At 46.0% G+C, this 20,733-nt stretch overlaps 1 protein-coding gene and 1 long non-coding RNA gene across 10 annotated transcripts in view; one reads left to right on the forward strand and one right to left on the reverse strand.

Annotated features, from left to right (window-relative positions):
* LOC142590666 (uncharacterized) overlaps positions 1–12,201 on the reverse strand; it is a 224,496-nt gene extending 212,295 nt beyond the window's left edge. For 6 of the 9 annotated variants that reach the window (XM_075703062.1, XM_075703059.1, XM_075703061.1 and 3 more), the window contains exons 1-2: positions 11,896–12,201; positions 8,196–8,680 (exon numbers count right to left, since the gene is read on the reverse strand). In XM_075703062.1, coding sequence (XP_075559177.1) covers positions 8,196–8,680; positions 11,896–12,071 — 661 coding nt within the window. In that variant the 5' untranslated portion in view covers positions 12,072–12,201. The remainder of the gene's footprint in view (positions 1–8,195; positions 8,681–11,895) is intronic. The other 3 variants (XM_075703067.1, XM_075703066.1, XM_075703063.1) reach the window with 1 other exon arrangement.
* Positions 12,202–12,480: 279 nt separating this feature from the next.
* LOC142590667 (uncharacterized) lies at positions 12,481–19,993 on the forward strand. Its single transcript, XR_012830213.1, has 3 exons — positions 12,481–12,619; positions 15,605–15,757; positions 19,858–19,993. It is a non-coding gene; the product is annotated as an uncharacterized LOC142590667 (long non-coding RNA).
* Positions 19,994–20,733: the final 740 nt, after the last annotated feature.

Consider the following 20,733-nt stretch of genomic DNA (forward strand, 5'->3'; position numbering starts at 1 on the left):
CACATACTGTAAGGTTGCAGGATTTGAAACCTATCTGTATGTCGTCTACGTAAACAGAATAAGAAATGGCTGGCGGTAATGAAGCACGAAGGGTGTTCATTTTCACGATGAAGAGCGTGCAGCTAAGTACACCTCCTTGAGGTACACCAGTTTCCTGTATAAAAGGTCGCGACAATACATTGCCGACTTTCACGCGGAATGTACGGTTGGACAAATAGCTTTCTATTAGTACGAGCATATTGCCACGGATGCCAATTCCCGACAAGTCCCTCAAGATTCCATAGCGCCACGTAGTGTCGTACGCCTTCTCCATATCGAGGAATACGGATAAGAAATATTGTTTATGTAGAAAGGCGTCGCGAATGTTTCCCTCAATGCGCACAAGGTGATCGGTTGTGGACCGCCCTTTTCTGAAGCCACACTGAAAGGGATCGAGCATATTGTTGAGTTCCAGGAAATGTACAAGTCTGCGGTTAACCATTTTTTCAAAAAGCTTACAAAGACAATTTGTAAGAGCTATCGGGCGGTAACTTGCCGCCAAGGAAGGGTCTTTACCCTGCTTAAGAACAGGGACCACAATTGCTTCTTTCCATGTGGATGGGAGGTATCCCGCAGCCCAAATAGTGTTGAAAAGTGTGAGAAGTGTAAGTTGTGTGTCAGTATGTAAGTTTCTGATCATTTCGTACATGACTCTATCAGGTCCCGGTGCAGAACTTTTGCATGTGGTCAAGGCAGCTCTCAACTCAGCAATACTGAACGGCTGGTTATAAGGTTCATTCTGTCTGGATTTTCGTATTATTGGCTTACATTCTTCTATTTGTTTGTATTTCAAAAAGGATTGCGAATAATGGTTTGAACTCGACACGCTCTCAAAGTGTTCTCCAAGTGAGTCTGCCTGATCTTTCAGTGTTTCACCTTGTGTGTTCACCAAAGGAAGTGAATATGTTTGTCGCCCTTTTATCCTATTAACCCTGTTCCAGACTTTGGCCTCATCTGTATAGGAGTTGATACCAGATAAAAACTTCTGCCAACTCTCTCTTCTGGCCTGTCGGCGGGTTCGCCTGCCTTGGGATTTTACTTGTTTAAAATTGATAAGATTCTCCGCAGTGGGGGAGGCGCGTAGCAACCCCCACGCTTTGTTTTGTTTCTTACGAGCGATCCTGCAATCGTCGTTCCACCACGGGACACGCCGTTTACATGCCAATCCATTTACTTGTGATATACATTTAGTTGCGGCATCTATTATGAAGGCTGTAAAATATTCCACAGCAGCATCAATTCCTAACGCGGACATGTCATCCCATGATATGCTAGTTAAGGTTCGGAATTTCTCCCAATCTGCTGTGTCAGTCTTCCACCTAGGAGCCTGTGGTGGATATTCGTCTTCTTTAAGTGTTCTTAATACTATGGGGAAATGGTCGCTTCCGTAAGGATTGTTCGCAACTTCCCATTCGAGTTCAGGCAGTATGGACGGGGAGACTATGCTCAGATCAATTGAAGAAAAGGTATTGTTTGCAAGACAGTAATATGTGGGTTTCTTCTTATTCAGAAGGCACGCACCAGAAGAAAGAAGGAACTGTTCAACAAGACGACCTCGCGCATCTATACGAGAATCGCCCCAGAGGGAGCTGTGCGCATTGAAATCGCCAAGAACAACATAAGGTTCTGCCAATTGATCTATAAAGGATTGGAATTCATGTTTCGTTAATTTGTAGTTTGGGGGTACGTAAAGGGAGCAAATGGTGACGAGTTTATTTAGAAGGACAGGTCGAACCGCCACTGCTTCGAGGGGCGTTTGTAGCTGTAAACGCTGACAGGAGATACTTTTATGAATTAAAATGGCAACACCGCCTGATGATACGACAGCATCATCGCGATCTTTGCGGAACTTGACATACGGTCGGAGAAAGTTTGTGTGTTGTGGTGTTAAGTGTGTTTCCTGTAGACACAGCACTTTTGGATTGTGTTTTTGGATAAGCTCTTGTACGTCATCAAGGTTCCTAAGGAGACCTCTGACATTCCATTGAATTATTTGTGTAGCCATATTGGAAGGAAAGAAGTGCTGTGTGTATGGAAAGGGAGGTGTTGCGTTAGGTTACAGAGCTCTTTCGAGGCCCTGTAACGGGAGTTCTGCCCTTTCTGGAGCGTTCGAGGGAGTCTCGACGCTCCTTAGGCGTTTGGTGCGCCTTCGGGATAGGTGTAGTGTCCATTGCCTCTTGTGAGGTGCCGGACACGTGCTCTTGCGAGCGAGAAGTTACAAGGGGGAGTCCTGCCTTGGAGGGCAAGACCCCTGCGCCCACCAGCCCGGAGGTCGATGGGGCACCCTGCGGGATTTGGCTGCGCCGGCTGTTGCCAGCGCTGGAAGGGGCCGGGGAGGTTGGGGCAACCTCGGCTGCGCCCACCTTCGGGGTCGATGGCCCCGTTTGCTGAGTAGGCGGAGCAGCGCTAGCTGCAACCACCGTGGGGGCAGATGGCGTAACTGCCGACTCACTGCCTGTGGGTCGGACAGCCGCCGGAGACCGTTGTGGCGCTGCCCCCTGACGCGCCACTTCGGCAAAGGTGTTCTTTGGCAGGAAGGACACCCGCCTGCGTGCCTCTTTGAACGATATGTTTTCCTTAACTTTGATTGTGACTATGTCTTTCTCTTTTTTCCATGACGGGCACGACCGCGAGTATGCGGCGTGCTCGCCTTCACAGTTTACACAATGGGGAGTGTTCTTGCAAGCTTCAGAATTATGCTCGTGGGCACTGCACTTCGCACAGGTTTGACGGCCTCGGCAGCTCTGCGAACTGTGGCCGAAGCGTTGGCATTTGAAACATCTAAGGGGATTTGGGACATATGGCCTAACACGGAGCTTGATGTACCCGGCCTCTACAGATTCGGGCAGAATACTTGAGCCGAAAGTCAGTATAAGGTGTTTGGTTTTGATTTCTTTGCTGTCACGCCTGATCTTAATTCTTTTAACATTGATAACATTCTGATCACTGAACCCCTCCAAGAGTTCATCCTCAGTGAGCTCCAGCAAGTCATCGTCTGAGACAACACCGCGGCTTGTGTTCATGGTACGGTGCGGGGTTACTGTTACTTGGGTCTCTCCAAATGACACAAGTTTCGGCAGCTTCTCATACTGCTTCTGGTTTTGGAGCTCCAAAAGGAGATCCCCACTTGACATTCTCGACACCTTATATCCTGTACCGAAAACTTCGGTCAAAGACTTGGATACAAGGAACGGTGAAATGGATCGCACTAGTTTGTCTGGCTTTTCTGAGTGAATCACATGGAATCGCGGAAAGTTGTGGACTTGTCGTCCGAAAAATTGGAAGAGATCTTCGGTGCGCCCTCGTTTCTGAGGGCGATCAGGAAGTTTGGGAAAAGAAGTTTCCATGAAATATATAAAAATTCGGCAACAGCGCCGACCACCCACCACGGAGCCCAACGAGGGGACGCGGCAGAGCTTGCATGCAAGTCTGCACGACGCCAGCCGTACGCCGCCACTATAACCAAATATGGTGTACCCAAGGTTGGATAGCCACACAGGGTTAACCCTTGCCGCCAAGAAGAAGGAAGTAAAAAGAAGAGAGAAGGAGACAGGAAAGGTCAAAAAGTGAGAGATAAAGACGAAGATTCGAGGAGGGAGAGACAGGAAAAGGCGACTGCCGATGTCCTCCAGGTGGGTCAGCCTGGAGGTGCCGTCTATGTGAAGCCGAGGCCGAAGAGGTGTGTTGCCTCCGCCGGGGGGCCTTAAAGGTCCAGACACCCAGCATCGGCTCAACCCCCAGGATCCCCTTTTCCCCAGACACGGCTAAGCCGCGCACGGCTACACGCGGGAGGGTCCAACCCTCGTGTGCTCGGGTACGTGGTGTCGCAACACACCAAACGCCTGCTTACGCAGACGCCCCTGCGGGGACCCAACAAAGACATACAATTCACCGACTAATCCACAACTATGGCGGCACAGAGGAACAGCTACTCCAAGAACTTCAGACGAAGCTACACGGCTCAGCTTCCCCGCAAACCACTGCCACCAACCTTTCCACCCCCAGGGAGTACTAAGGAGCGCCGAACGAAGAGCTAGATCGGCCTTTCACACAGGCAGAGTTGCAGGCGGCCCTCTCTAGGCTAACACGCAATACGAGCCCGGGCAAAGACAGAGTCACCAACAAGCACCTTCGACAGCTACCCCCTCGGTCGTTGACGGCTCTCCTTCGGTACTATAACGACTGCTGGATTAAGGGCGAGCTACTAACAGCCTGGAAACACTCGGAGGTAACCATGGTACCGAAGCCAAACAAACCCATCTCCATTGCAAATCTCCGCCCCATCTCCCTTACGTCCTGCGCCGGGAAACTATTTGAACACATGGTCAACGAGCGGCTCACCACACATCTCGAGGAAAGCGATCGCTATCCGCACACTATGTTCGGCTTCCGCCAGATGCTCTCCACGCAGGACGTCCTCTTCCAGCTAAAGGAAGATATTCTTGACCATTTGAGCAAACACAGCAAGTCTTCCATTCTAGCGCTAGACGTAAAGGGCGCCTTTGATAACGTGAGCCATGAACCATTCTTCGTAACCTAGAAGATATAGGCTGCAGTTCCAAAACATACGCCTACATGCGCGCTTTCCTCAGCAACCGTACGGCCATGGTGGGGATTGCCAACCTCCGGAGCAAGACATTTCACCTACCTAACAGGGGTATGCCACAAGGTTTGGTAGTCTTGCCACTCCTCTTCAACGTGGCCCTCCTCAAGCTTCCCCGCCTCCTAGACACCGTCCCAGGAATATCCCATGCTCTATATGCAGATGATATCACACTGTGGACGAGTGGCGCGAGCACAGGTGAACAGGAGGCCCGTCTTCAGGACGCGGTCAACATCATCGAACGGTACCTCAACACTTGCGGCCTCCACTGTGCTCCAGATAAATCCGAGCTGTTAGTACTCGGGGCACGCACCCGGGGCCGGCCCCCAAGCCACGACGCACCGGACCCACAAGTCCTTCTTCAGGGAGTCCCAATACTGAAAGTCGACTCACTTCGAGTCCTCGGGGTCCATATACACAAGGACGGATTCGGCTCCGCCACACTCCCCAGGCTACACAACACCGTGGCACAGCTTACTCATCTGATACTACGGGTGGCCAATCGCCGCAATGGCCTCAAAGAGCATGACACTTTGCAAATGGTACAAGGCCTCTTTTACAGCCGCATTACATACGGAACTCCTTACCTCAACCTGAAGACAGCCGAGAAACAAAAGCTAAACCTTCTAATAAGAAAGGCCGCGAAGCTCGCCCTAGGACTACCGACAACCGCCTCCACTGAACGATTGCTTCGCATGGGAGTTCACAACTCCTGGGAAGAACTCATGGAAGCCCACCTCATCAACTAGATCGAGAGACTCAAGCTCACAACCACAGGCCAAGCAATTCTCTGACGCACAGGATACGCAACCAATCTAGAACACGATGAAGAACGCAAGGAAAAGATCACATCGAAGCTGCAAGAATGTCTACAAGTTCTTCAGATCCCTCGGAACATGCATCCAGAACACGATCGGGGCAGACGACTCGCCAGGTAAACGCCAGCAGACACAAGCACCGTAACGACCCGCAGGCACGCTACGTGGATGCAGCCAAGTATCCGGGCCGAAACGCCTTCGCCATCAGCGTGACAGACTACAGGGGGACGACACTGGCGTTGGTGACAATTCTCGCCAAACGCGCGGAGACAGCTGAGGAGGCCACTATAGCACTCGCCACCCATACAAGCGAGGATGCCATAGTGGTCTTCACCGACTCTCAAACAGCGGCACTCAACTACATGAAGGGCAGGATCTCCATCAAAGCGATCAACTTACTGAAACGTGGCGATAACCCTCTCCCTTACACTTGCGTCATGTGAGTTACGGGGCACGAGGGACTCGAGGGGAATGAAGCGGCACACACCGCGGCCCGTGCAAGCATCAACCGGGCTTCCCCGCATGACATTCTAGACAGGTCCCACCCACCCAAGTCAGAGGAGGAAACGGAAACAATACCGTTAACTTACCAAGCACTGCTACAACACTATCGCCTTAGACGCAGGGTCTACCCTCCACACCATCCAAAACTAACAAGAAACGAAGGCACCGACTACAGGTGACACCAGAGCAATACCTTTACCCACGGAAGCTTACTGCACCATTTCCACCCGACGCTATACACCTACATCTGTCCACACTGCAACGTGCCAGACACCCTGGCGCACCTCCTCATGCAATGCAAGAACGCCCGAGCAAGCATCACAGAGCCACAACTAATAGCAACAGACGCAGACCCAAACCTCCTCACTGAAATGTGGGAGGCTGCGATCTCCAAGCCGGACCTGGTCGACCAGCGCGAACTCGTCGCCCAGGCCCAGAGGGTGATCCAAGCCAGAGGGTTCCTGGAATAAGGGACCCTCCCACCTCGACTGACAAATCACTACTTCAAATAAAAGTTTCTTTCTCTCTCTCTCTCTCGGCAGAACTGATCCGTGAGCAAAGAAAACATGTGCTACCGTCATTTCGTTCGCGCATAGTGTTCGTTCGCGCACCGTGTTCACCTAAAATGGACAAAGCAATCTTCAACGAGGTTCTAATAACTGAAGTGGAGAAGCGTCGCGTCTCATCGCTATTGCTGGCAAGACAATTTGAAATATTACCAGTGTATGGTACTCGCTCTCTTGCTTTCTTCTCAACCATGCAGACCGCACCCACATAGACCTCCTGACTCGCATTTGTTCTTGCTTCAGTATCAGCATCCCCCTTAATAGTAGCAATCGCCTCTTCTGCTCGGTAGTAAGCGGCCAACACTCCATTTTCTATGTGAAGTTGTAAACAAGCAGCGGCCTCTCGGCATGCAGAAGATACATAGTCGCAGTTTCGCACACAATCTTGCTGCTTGAAATTAAGCTTGATAAATACACTTCGGGAAAAAATGTTGCTGTCTAACTACAATAAGTTTATTTTTATTGTAGTGTTCTGCAAGTTTAAGGGCATATTATATATGCGGTAACAGAGACAATTCATGTCACTGGGAGTTATATTGTATGGCAACCCGGAAAACGCAACGCGGAAGAGCCGCTCCCTTTTTCCGTGTGGGTGCTCGCGCATCGGCAGCAACGCGGGCGTTCGCCGTGCGTCACATTTTTCGCTCGCGGAAAATGCGCCTTGCAGTTACAGCTTAAACCATGTAAAAAAGAACACACTGATATTTAAAAATACAGTTTGAACTTGCATGTCATAATAGTCATGTTGGTTGATGCATTTTTTTATATAGAACAATGCCATTTTTTATGTGAAACATATTTAGTTTGACACATTTGTTACATTTTGCACCAAATTTTTATAGTGTGCAGGCTGTTGTAGTGTATTGCTAGCGCATGACTTTTTTAAAATTGAAATTGCCCTCCCTGAACAGTGAAGTCATTGTCATTTTGTTAATCTTTGTCTGTTTGTACCTATACCAGTCAATTTAAATAGTCATCTTTTTTTATGCCTCATTAGAAAAGTACACTGACATGCAAAACTCTGAAATCTGGTACGAAATTGCAGAAGCTCTTGGAGATACTGCAACAAAGAAATTATTGACGACTTGTCACTCCAAAACTAAAACATTGTACACCCCCAAGCATTTTGTTGGTAATCTTATGCTGTTAGTACTGGCCCAAGGAAACTTAGATCTATATCGCCTAGAACATTTTTTTTTTAAATTGCCCAACTTTGCTTCTTGAGCAAGCACATCCCTGATCCTCAGATTGGTGGCTTTTTGAGACCATTGTAGCTAAAGTGATGAAGCAGAACGATTTTCAGACAAACCTTGAAATAGTTTCTTGCAAATTAATGCAAAAAATGTGCAGCTGCGTTATGTATTTATTTCGTGATAAAAATTTTAACAACACTGAAATTTCAAAAGCAGTGAAAATTGGCCAATTTTAATAGCACTAAAAAATTGTGCGGTTTTCATGGATTGTGCAAGGAAAGCTGTTTTGTTTTGCATAATGCGTTTCTGTGCCCTATGCTACTGAAAATGCTTCATCCATTTAGTCCCAAACCAGTAGCCGTTACTTTTTTTTTTTTTGTTCAGGTTTTGTTCTTGATTCAGATGCTGTTCAAAATTGATTTGGTACTGTTCTCACTTCATGTTCAGTTCGACAGCTGGTACGAAATCTTACCTTGTGCTGCACAGTCTGCCAACTTTTCTTGGAGTTTCGGAAGAGGATTTCTTATGGAGCCATACTTTGCTCGCCTCCATTCTTGGTGCCAGTAATAAACAGTCCTTTGTTGTGGGTTCACCATACTGTTCGTAAGCAAAGTGTGGCTGTTGTCTTCCATTGCCAGTGCCTCCTCGTGGTGTCGAATGGCAGCTGCAGGCGTGAAACCAGCCTCGAAATATGCATAGAATGCGGCCCTTGTTTCTGGGCTGGCACGCAGCAACTTTAGTGAGTCAGCACATTCTGTGCTGTGATTATGTGTTGTGGCCAATTTGATCACAGCTGGGAGGGGAGTGCTTCTGCACAAATACTTATCATTTCTTTGGGTGTCAGGGTTCACTTTCTTAATTTTTATGTCGAGTTTTGCTGGGCAGTCAGTGGTGCGCCGTGCAGTCATTTTGTTTCGGTGGTGGTGCTGACACCGCCACACCTTGTGGAAGACCATTCTGTAACAAAGTAATGTGAATACAGATAAAGAATTTATGTTTCACATATGTGAATCCCCCCCCCCCCATATTCGGATGGCTTCTATACATAACAGCTCCGCCACACATCAAAAGCATGGTAGCCATAGAAGAGTAGTAACGGTCGCATTTTGTATGTGTTATAGGTGAACAAAGAACAGCACAGGGATAAGACAAGCAGCGGGCACATACAAAACACTGGCTGTCATTGAAACTTCATTACACGCTAGGCATTATATAGAGCTGCCAGAATGGAGAAAACGGAAGAAACATGAAAGTTATAAAGGAACCTTTGCAGGGTTCATAAAGAACGTCTGACACAAGGACAGTTCAATAATTCCCACGCTGCTGAACGCTATAATTTAAGGAGGTTGAAACAGATTTGTCATAAATATCAACTAAAATATACTGAAATTTCGCTCTTAGTTATAATTTTGTATAGCTAAGCACCCATTGAATTGCACACATGCTTCAAGCCCTTCAGGTGGCTTTTAGTCCACTCTACCATTGTAACAATGTCAGTCACCTTGCAGCACATCACAAACTTCACTCAATGAGGGTTAGTAGTGCCCAGCTACGCCCATTTAAATATGCCCGCGTTATTGAAGCCAAATGACTGAAACCTACTTTTCTTTGGGAATTTGTACAGCACAGGCCTCAATAATGGAGCCACGATGGCTGCGCCGTGAACCAACTAGCAAAACAACAAAAATGCTAGTACAACTTTGTCGCTTCATATGCCTTAGTCTGGCATCATGATAGCAATGGCAATTTAAACAAGTCTGTTGCCAGTTATGCACATATGCTAGACTGCAATCACTTTGGTAAACTCTTGGAAGAGATTATGTAAAATTGTTTTTTTCCCGGCAGATACGGCAAAGCACAGATGTGAAGTTTTATTTTACATTTTCAAAAGGTCGCCTCCAACCCCAATCTTAAGAAAGTCAAGCAGCGCACTTACTTTAAGGTCTTAAGGGCCCTTGAAAGGTATTACAAATGCAAGGGTTTTCAAGGATTTCAAGGAGCTGTATGAATTCTGTGTTTGCGTGCCACTCATACAAATGGAGTAATACTCGTATATGCTACATATCACATGATGCAAAGCATTGGGAATGGCGTCTGCTGTTGACTGCTTCTTAGGATCACGATAGATGTTGATTGTGCCTGTCTTCGCTTTGCTGAAACTCTATGTAAAAGTGCTAGGAACAGATGTTTTGTCTGGCCTCGTGCATACTGAATATGCAGCAAGAAGGCATGTGATGTCCAGAAGAAACATGGAAACGATGTGTTTCAGCACTACCTTTTCACCACGCTTCCTCATCTACTGGCCTAGCAATGCACCTATAATGCATAATTATCCACTCAATAGGGGATATTCAAAATGTCAACCGCATTTATCAACTTGCACCAAAGTGTCATCCGCCATCTTGTTTAGGGAATGGCAAAACGAAACTGCTCGTTCGACAACATAGCTACATGCATAGCTGCTGCTTTCACCCAAGTTCTGTGATGTCCTCCCAGTCTTATTTACTACTATAAACAAAACAAGTCGTTTGTGGTAACACCGGTAACAAGCTAAGCTTGTTTTCTTCAACAATAGACAAAAAAATCCGCAAATAAAATAGGCATGTGAAACATTGGCCAACGCAGACTATGTTTTCCATCTTGTTCCTTCATGTTTGTTTACTGCGACGTGTTTCCTCCACAACTTAATTTTTTTTTACCACATCAGTTTCTTTTAAATTAGCACTCAAGGGCAAATCTCGCTCCTGTACGAATAATTGTTTCAGAACGCAAATGTCTGTTTAGCCAATTAGTGCAACTATTTTTGTTGTAGATGTTTATGTGAAGGCACTGCTATCTTATATTCAATGCACTTAGATATTTAGGTGTTTTAAGGAACTTAGTGGATAGAATAATTTCTGAAAAGGAATGAAAAACACCTCACAGGTTGTTGCAGGACACATTTTCCCCTAAATATTTTCCAGCCAAAGAAACAACGAAGAAAGCTTCTGAGAAGACAGCGTGAGAATTACGAATTTTTTATTTTGATTCGGACTGAAAACTAAAAAAGAAAAGCGCGTTTACATGTTAGCATAAGCATGCAGATGGTGCACTTACTAATACCATTTATTGACTGAAAAGCCTAGATGGCTCAGAAAAATCCATCAAAGCAAGTTTCTCCATTAGAGAAAAATATGAAAGGGCAGGCACGACGGAGCTGCACATCGCCCTACACATTTTCGCAGTTCATTAACGGCACAGAGGAGGCCCGCAAGCACTGACCTCAAGCCTCACTACGCAGCGCGCTGTGTAATCGCACGTGCGTTAGTTTTCCGTATTTCTATTTGGCATTTATTTACCGCGCGTTTCTTTCGTTTTCGGGTCTGGTAGCGTGACGCTGCGCTATTAGTGCGCCCAACCGCGCATTTGCCGGGCTGCTCAAAGTTATTGCTTGTTCATGATGTGCTCGAAACCGGAGTGCCTGTAAATAGCGAAGCCCACAATATTTGCGGACGCCTGCAGTACAAAGGCAGTACTGAACACGAGTCGGAGAGAACATGCGCAACGCCGTATCTTGCGGAAATCTGATACTTGCAGCGGAGAACGGCGGAACACCGAACAATTGCGACTGCCAACTCGCAGATCATGTTTGTCCTTCGTTTTCACGGGACGTGCATGTGCGATTGACTCGCACAGTTTCAGTTCCAACGCAAACGGAGCAACTACAAGTGTACGACGCTTCGACGACCAACACTGGTACCGCGGAGCTTCGATTTGCAGCAAAGCTTTTTTTCACACGAGACGTGTTTTCTTACGAACGCAACGAGTATGTAGGTTTACAATGCAATGCAAGATTGTTTAGGATGCTTCGGTAGAACATTCGAGAGGTTATAAGTAATTGTTTATAGGGCACTTAGCTAAGATTCGAAGCGTAGATCGCCGCGAGATGCTCGCTCGGCGAAGGTTTCGGTTTCAAAGCAGAATGCCGTCCGGACGGTTATCCAAGGGTGCAAAAACCAGCCGACATTACTCATTAAACGCTCGACGATGAAGGCGACTGTTGCCACACAGCGACGATCGCCGGTCCGCTCTGCATGCAGCCGCTTCGCAACGATGCCCCAGAGAGACGGCTGACGCGGCCAGTGTTATACTATGCATTTTGAATATCCACTATTTTCACAAACATAGCTTACCTTATGCATTTTGTGGCAACGAAGTCCACAATCCACGATGTGTTGGTTTTGGCGCTGTAGTTGCGCATCCACTGTGCTGCTTCTGTTGCATTATTCAAGTTGCAGCGGAGCACCTTCGTTTCAGGCGTGGATAATTCAGTGTCTTCAACACACTCAGGAACGTCGGCGTCGCACATTTTTGCGGTGGCAAGAAACTTGGGTGTTAGCAGCTGTTACAGCACTGTGAACGCAACAATCAAAACAAGACGCTGCAAAACGCGTGGAGTGGGTAGCCATAGGGGGGTAACGAGAGGATTGATGGGTGGATAGATGATTGAGGCAGTTTCTCACTATAACAACTAGAGGGTAATCTGGCGCCACCGTCTATGGGAGTTTCTCAAGGGGGCACCGTGCCGTCATGGGAATGACGGTATATGTGTCTGCGAGGCTCGCGTTGGCTGGTGTTGTAAGAGGCTTCGTCTAAAACGTGGATATGGCTACGCAAATAGCGCGTTCTCAAAGGAAAGTGTCTGCGTTCACCCGGTCGACGGAACGCAGGCGTTAGGTTCACCCAAACGTCACGTCCGGGATGTCGCATTCATTCTTTGTTTTTCGCGTCAGTGATGTCACATCCGTCTTTGGTTTTTGGCGGCAGAATGGCAAGCTCAAAGGTGAGCTACGCTGAAACAACTGGACAAAGATGTGGATCGTTTATTTTTCGGGGCTTGTGCTAGCGTAAGCTATCGTAAGTACTTCACTTTTCCATTCGATGTGCCTCTACTATGCAAACCTACGCTTTCGGCTGCCTGATACTTCATTTCCAGGTTCCTTACCAGCTTATTTTCCTTGTGACGCATCCCGCGGACCGCCGCACCGATCAGCCAGTGCTACAGCGTTCGTTTACATAGTAATATGAGCCTTCACATAGCAATATCGCTGCGCTGTCAACAGCCATTCTCTGGTAACCTTTCTCCGCAACGTAACGCTCGAGTGCTCTGTGCAGATGTGACAAAGGTTGTGTATGCGGTCGGTATTTGTGATTTTCTAGAAAGAAGCTTCATTACAAAGTGCATGATCAGGCTGCGTGGTCGTCCATTCTACTAGAGCGGGACAATCAATAAACGATACAAGCATGGACATACACATGCTGTTGCCAAATAACCCTTATGGTGGGTCCATTTAATACTGGTGATTTAATCGTGGATGAAGACTGGGATGTTCTCTTTATGTGCTTGCTTAAAAGTATGATAAATCGAAACGTGGCCAACAAATTTTATTAGTGTTATAAGGTTTTGTGAGAAAGGGTGTTGTGTATTGCTTTGTAACGAGTGACTTTTAAGAGTGTGACATTGTCTCCCATCGCACGTGTATATCCCGGCTGGAAGTTATGTTCATGTGCTCAACAGTGCTTCAGGAACCCTCTGAGCGCTTACACATTGATATTACAGCCACTTGTGAATTCTGGTCCTAATGCAAGCATTAAGGGGTTTTAGCACTCCTCTTAGTGATAACCTTAGACGTTAATTCTATAGTGTATATTGTTAACTGACAAGCTGGGTCTGGTAAGTTTTACATCTTGACACTAAGAACCTGTGGCATGATGAGTTTGCGCAAAAGAAGTGTAGGTGCCATCATATATACATTCATTGGCATTCACGCACACTATTGGAGGGACTCCAATCTACATTAAGTACAGCGCAATCGGCGCCAGTACCAGTGGTTGCTCAATGTGTGGTTTGGAATCTACACCAGTGCAATAATCAGTACCATCTTCAATCACGCACTGACTGGACAGCGTTATGTGAACGATATCCTTGAAGGAGTGGTTGATGAGTTTCTCAGCAAAGTCCCGCTGTCACATCTTCCACTTCTGCTGTATCAGCAAGATGGGCCACCTGCATGCAGCAGCAGCCGATCACGAAACTGGTTGGGTGCTACTTTTCAAATAGATTGGAAGGCACGAGCCTGTAAATAGGCCGGCTAGGTCACCTGACCTCTCTCCGTTAAGTTTCTTTCTTTGGGGTTATGTGAAAGATTGTGCCGGACGTCAGATTAGACGGATGTCAGATTAGTTCAAGGTAAGGATAATGGATGTCTGCCATAGAATTCCGGCATCGGTCATCAAGAAAGCCACTAAAGGTGTGATAAAATAGACAGTACTGCGTAGCTGCAAAAGGAGACCTATTTGAACACGTCCGCTAGGCTGATGTTCAACGGGGCTTATGAATTAATAGATAGTAAGAACACACAGTTTTTTTTTTTGTCTGTGTGTGTGTGTGTGCCGACATTCTGATTGCCAGTTCGGCTCATGAAGCGGTATATTTAATTTCGTGAACGCATTGGTTTTGCCTTTTCTCTACAAGTTGGTCGCTTTCCAGTCTGTTTATTTCGCTTTTATTTGTTGACACGGACCTGTTTTTGCAGCATGTATACACTTTCATGAAAAATAAGACGCTCACTTTATATTGGCTTTGGTCCGAAGCAAGTTTCTGGTGTGAAATATAACTTCGCCCGCACTCTTTCGATGCGGTGCGAGCAAAGTCTGGATTTTGAAACATTCTGTGCCTATTACATTGCTCTTCACATTTCGTGTGTGGTCAGAGCTGCACTTTGGCTGCGTTATCAAGGTGCTTTTGTTATCATTTATCAGTCGGCCTTGAGAGAGAGATAATAAGTGTGACTTAGAGAGAAAGGAGAAGCTGCGAAACCTGCTGTTGGGGCTCCTTCCGTACCATTATCAAGGTGGTGCGCTGTCTCTTCGGGTTTGCGATAGGCAATGCAGTTACTTTCAATCAGCTTATTTGAGGGCACTGCTTTATGATGCGGGTGAGAGTTCACTCACATGGTGTTTTTCATAGTTCGTGAGGTTATTTTCCAATCGGTAAAATTGTACGCAATTAGTATGTGGCTGAAAACACTGCAGTTAGATGTCATTTTGGGATGCCAACAAATGCCTCATTGACACATTGAAAATTATGAGAGTACTTCTCGAGTTAGATAATTATAATTACCAAATTAAATCTCAGTAACGAAAGAATTACTGGCTACTACTCCACTTTACTGGAAACAATATGCACTAGGTTTTCTTCGAGTAACGGAACTGTTTTTTTTTTTTAATCTTAGTGCATGATAGCTGTGGAACACTCTCTCTCTTCATCCCTATACCCCTTTCCCCAGTGCAGGGTAGAAAAACGGACATGCGTCTGGTTAACCTCTCTGCCTTTCCTCTCTTCTATTTCTCTCTCTCTATAATTCACTCAGTAACCGTAATGAGGCCAAGCCAGATTCACTCGAAATCAGAATCAACAGCAGTCATGTGCGGCAGCACTTATGCTCGGACTAGCAGAAAAATAAGAGAGGCTGCAGTTTCACAGGAAAGGCGAAGCAGTGTTAGTGATAGCCAAGTATGCGACAATTACACGAAGGAAGATTACACCAGCAAGGGGACTCAGGCTGTGAAATTGAACTGTCTCCTACTATGAGGTCTTGTATATACTTAGCGCCGTCACTTCAGCGCTGAAGTCTTCGAGGTCAAGCGAAATTTCTTGAAGTGCAAGAAATTTATCTATCTATCTATCTATATATATATATATATATATATATATATATATATATATATATATATATATATATATATATATATATATATAAATTTATCTATCTATCTATATATATATATATATATATATATATATGTATGTATGTATCGTAAGGAACTGCTTTATTCCAGCCAAGCTCGGACTACTACCTCGAGGATTAAACTGTGCTGCTGGTGATGATATATGCAGATGGAAAAGATGTGCAGATGATGAAGTTGAAAGTCAGGCATGTGTTGTGCCCATGCTAATTCTCTCTCGCTGTGGAAGCGGCCGCCTGGCAGCGCGTAAGTACTATAAAATGCATCGAGTATTTGGTTTTAAGCGGGAGACATGCACTATCTCTGTGCCACAGCAACGGGAATCGGGTGGCGTTCTAACAAGCGAGACATGGTAATTGACAGGTGATGTCTGCTCAATGACCGTGGAAAGTCGAATAAAACACGAGAAATTTTTTGCATAAGCCAGGAATGCACATAGGAGTCCAAAGAACTTCGTCACCAGGAGAAAAAGTCACAGCACAGTGGGTCCAGTCGTAACGAAACTTGCGAGCGTCCTGGGAGACGCCGGTGTTAAGCGGGGCGAGGCGTCTGCACTCTGCGAGGCGAGACACAAACTGTTCCAAGAAAGGAACTGATGGGGGTACAGGAGTCGAAAGGAATGATATATCAAGAATGAAACTTGGTGAACAGCCATAGATGAAGAAAAAATGTTAAAAGCCAGTAGTACATTGCGTAGCCATGTTATAGGCGAATGTCATGAACGGCAGGATTGCATCCCCGTTCGTGTGGCCAGGGTGGATGTACGTACATCGCAATCATGTCAGAGAGGGTATGGTGAAAACACCCCGTCAACCTTTTTGGTCTGCGGATGGTAACTGGAAGTCGTCTTGCAAATTGTGTTAGAGGCGCACAGAACTTCGGTAAGGATAGAAGAGAGGAAGACTGCTGCGGTCACTGAGAACGCGCGGAGCGCTGCAGTGTAAGATAATGTTGTGTAGAAAGAAATCGGCGATTTCAGCAGCAGTCCCGGATGGTAGAGATGCTGTCTCCGCATAGCGTGTTGGTCTATGGCCGTTGCAATCCAACAATTTCCATGTAAGGTCATGGGAAGAGGACCGTACAAGTCTATTCCAACTACTTCAAAAGGCGAAGCGGGACAAGGTAGAGGTTGTAAAGAGCCAGAAGGAGCTGTTGGGTTTGCTTTGACAATGAACGCAGGGTGCAACATACTTTGCAACGGCTGAAGATGGGCCAGGCCAGGAGCAGCGACTTCATATTCTGTTGTAAGTCTTGTGGTAGCCTAGATGACCAGTCGTCGCATGATCGTGAAAGGCTTCAAGCACCTCACATTGCAGAGAACATGGTATGACCGGGACCCATTTGTTGCCATCGATCTGATAAATGTTGCGATGTAAAACCCCATTGTGCAGCTTGAATTGATTAAGTTGTCGACGAAGTCTGGCATTTGGAGGCGACGAAGAATCTTCCATGCGTTGGAGAATAGTTCAGCAGTATGGGTCGACGCGTTAGTGGGACACAAGGACAGATGGGCTGTCGTGTCTTAGCCATTCGAGGGTTACAATGGGTAAAGCCGATGAAGAGGACTCGGGACGTACACAATCACGGAGAGGTTATGGTGAATCGTCATGATTCGGCAGAGGGTAGCAAGAGAGAGCATTGGTGTCTTGATGCTTCTTTGCAGCCCTGTAGGTGACATTGAAATCGTACTCCTGTAGGTGAAGCACACAGCAACCCAGGTGACCTGATAAATTCTTTAGCGATGAAAGCCAGCACAGTGTGTTATGGTCAGTAACGACTGTGAAATGGTGGCCATGAAGACATGGGTGACATTTTTGCACTGCCCAACAGCAAGGCACTCCTGCTTGGTTATGGTGTAGTAATTTTCTGCACTGGTTAGTGCACGACTAGCATAAGCAACTACTCGTTCGCGGAATGTGTTGTCACATTGCAATAGAATGGCACCGAGACTGACTGCTAGCGTCGGTGTGAAAGATGGTGGGCGCGGTCGGATCAAAGTGGCACAGTACTGGGTCTGACGTCAGGGCATGTTGCAAAAGCAGGAAAGCATGTTCACATTCGTCGGACGAAACAAAGGGTGCATTACTGGCGAGGAGTTGATGGAGCAGGGACGTAAACGTAGCGAAGTTGCATATGAAGTGCCGGAAGAAGCAAGTCCAGGAAAACTGTGCATGTCTTTTTGACGCAGTGGACACAAAATTCGAGGATGGCAGTAAGCTTCTCGGGATCCGGTCGAATACCTTCTTTGCTGACTATGTGCCCCAGAACTTTGATGGCCTTGCTGGCCAAACTGCATTTGTGTGTGTGTGTGTGCGTGTGTGCGTGTGCGTGCGCACGTGTGCGTGTGCTGAGCTGCAAACCAGCATTTGCAAGACAGGCAAGGACTTCATCAAGATGTTGCAAATGTTGTGAGAACATGGTTGAAAACACAATGTCGTCGAGATAGCACAGACAGGTTTTCCATTTCAAGCCACACAAGACTTATCTATCATGTGTTCGAATGTGGCAGGCACATTGCAGAGTCCAAAAGGCATCGCATTGAACTCGTAGAGCCCATCAGGGGTAGCAAATGTCGTTTTTGCTTTGTCGAATTTGGACGTCGGTATTTGCCAGTAGCCTGGTCTAAAGTCAAGGCTAGAAATATATTCAGCACCGTGGAGTGAATCTAGTGCATCATCCATCCGTGACACGGGGTAAACATCTTTGCGCACGATTTTGTTCAGGGCACAGTAATAGACGCAAGAACACACTGAGCTGTCTTCGTGACAATTGCAACGACATGAGTGTCAACAGCTCAAGTGACAGTTGATCCACGAGGCAACAGTTGGGGTTCGATTTGGTTTATTGCAGTAAGCAATGCAGACCCCTCAGAGAAGCGAATAAGGCCAGGGGTAATCAGAATTGCTCGAGATAGGGTATGGTCATAGGGTAGAATGAATACGCCGCCATCCACAATGTTACAGGAGTTGACACCTATAATCTCTTCTCTAGGTGGCCAAAGAACGTAATCGGAAGAGGTGACGAGACAAATGCGTTCTTCGAGGTTAGGAAGAGAACTGCCAGTGGCATCCAGTTGTGTGAGGCGCTGACGACAAGAGATAGAAGCGAACGCCAAAGATAAGAAGTCCCACCCCAAGATGAGTTCATGGGTCACTCACGAAATACCGCAAAAGCAATGTGGTGAAGAATTTAGTCTATGGACACATGAACAGTACACGGTGCGATTGGACGAATAATAACGTTGGCCGCTGCACAAAGAGAAAGGCCGGAGTAAGGCAATTCTTGTGTTTTATAGAGTACCGAACAGTCGCATGGCAATAATCGCCAAGCGTCTTGTAACAGGGAGCCACCTCAGAATTGCACCAAACAAAGATGATGGATGCAGCCAGTCTTGCCAGATAACTACATTTTCACTATTCTGTATTGTTTGCATTTTTTGTGCAAAAGGAGTTCTCGCAGAGAGTTTTATCTTCAGTGGCCTTCAGTTGACGTCATCTGCTACAACTAGCACATAAGTTAACTCCATAGCACCACTAGGATGGAGACATTGTGTCATGGGATGCTTCCTTAAAAGTGGACAAGAAGATTCTAAAGGAAAAGTGTGAGATGGTCACAGTAATAACCAAGGCATTTGGCATGGGAATGACCCAGCTATGAAGGTATTATCAGATGTGGACAAGCATATAATACTAAATGGCGCCTTGCACGAGCCCCAAGTGTCAAATGTAATGAGTATTGTGCATTGAAAGGGCCAAAAATGTTTTGTACATGCAAGGGAACACTATGGGCATTTGATAGCAGTTTCTTAGATGTACTACATTAACAGGAACCAAACAAACTCCCTTAGACATAAGCATGCAGCAAATTCAAGGACTAGATGAAGCTTCAAAGAAGTAACTGCATTTCATGTAGGATAGGTGTGAATGACCTTTGTGCATGAGATCAGTGACAAAAACACTAAATGAATGCAGTACAGTGTCTGTATCATATCTTGTGCAGACCAAACTAGCCTGGAGTTTCAGCGTTCCTTGTCAGTTCATTTAAATAGGCACTACATTGTTCAAAGTGCAATATTGTTCTACAAAACATAATATGCAAGATGTAGCATGCTAACCCTCGTGGCTCAACAACTACTGAACCGAAACCTCAATGAGCAGTGAAGCTTCCTTGTAATTTTCATCGTAACCATACTTTTGCTCTTGAAAGTGAACCTCTTTAGTGAATTTGCTTGTGTATTAATTTTTCTTTAGGCAAGTATTTTTTATACATGTTAATGTCTCAATCCTGCTTTCTCTTTCCGGAGCTAAACAAAATGCCTCTTATTTCAATTTGATCTTTTGACCTAGGAAGCCATCATCTGGTGCTGTGTACAGCAAGCACATGCTTCGGGCAAGGAGGGAGCCAGCACCATATCTACATCAGCAAGAATCTCGGTGCTCAAAATAAACATTTTCTGTGCAAATAACTGTCTTTTTATACTTCCAGCATGAATTAATAAGTTTCTTTTGCCTTCACATGCAGGAAGGTTTATAGGAATAAATAGTGACTGTTGAATGCCCAGGAAAAGCCTTGAAGCCATTTTACTTGTACAGTGATAAAGTACATGTGTACTTGAACTTGATAGTACAGAAACGAAAGGCAAAGTAACAGGCAAAATGCTTGGGGCAGCAGTCGTATAAATGGTAGATGAACACAGCTAATTGTGCTGTCCAGTTTCATTCAGTTTGATCAAGTGTTGCAAGAATTGCCTTCAATATGAATCATTCAGTTTAGCCAGCTAAAGTCGAACTCGTACAAACTTTGGAATGTCTGCTGAGAATTTTAGCATAAATGGTATGTGTGCATCCTTCAGCAGCACTACAAGCCCAATAAGGTTTTTGCGTTACTGTCCCCCCTCCCTTGGTATTGTGGCAGTGTCTACTTCAAGTGCTTGAGGGTATAATGGAGAATGACTCCAATTTGCTATAAATATGTGCAGTGTTGCAGAAATGAGAAGGCTATATAAATATGCAGGACAAGAGCTGGTAGGCCTGGTTATAAGCATGAATTAGAAATTTATAGACCAAAGGCAATATGAATACAATATGTTAAATTACATCCATATGTGGGAACTGCCCACATGAAAGGAAAGAAAGTGCAATACTTGCAACCTACCAACAGAAACATCAGTCTAGGGAAGGATTCTGTAAGGATCCACTAAGTGGACTATTTCAGCACACACT

Source organism: Dermacentor variabilis, chromosome 8 (assembly GCF_050947875.1).
Source record: "Dermacentor variabilis isolate Ectoservices chromosome 8, ASM5094787v1, whole genome shotgun sequence".
Classification (NCBI taxonomy): domain Eukaryota; kingdom Metazoa; phylum Arthropoda; class Arachnida; order Ixodida; family Ixodidae; genus Dermacentor; species Dermacentor variabilis.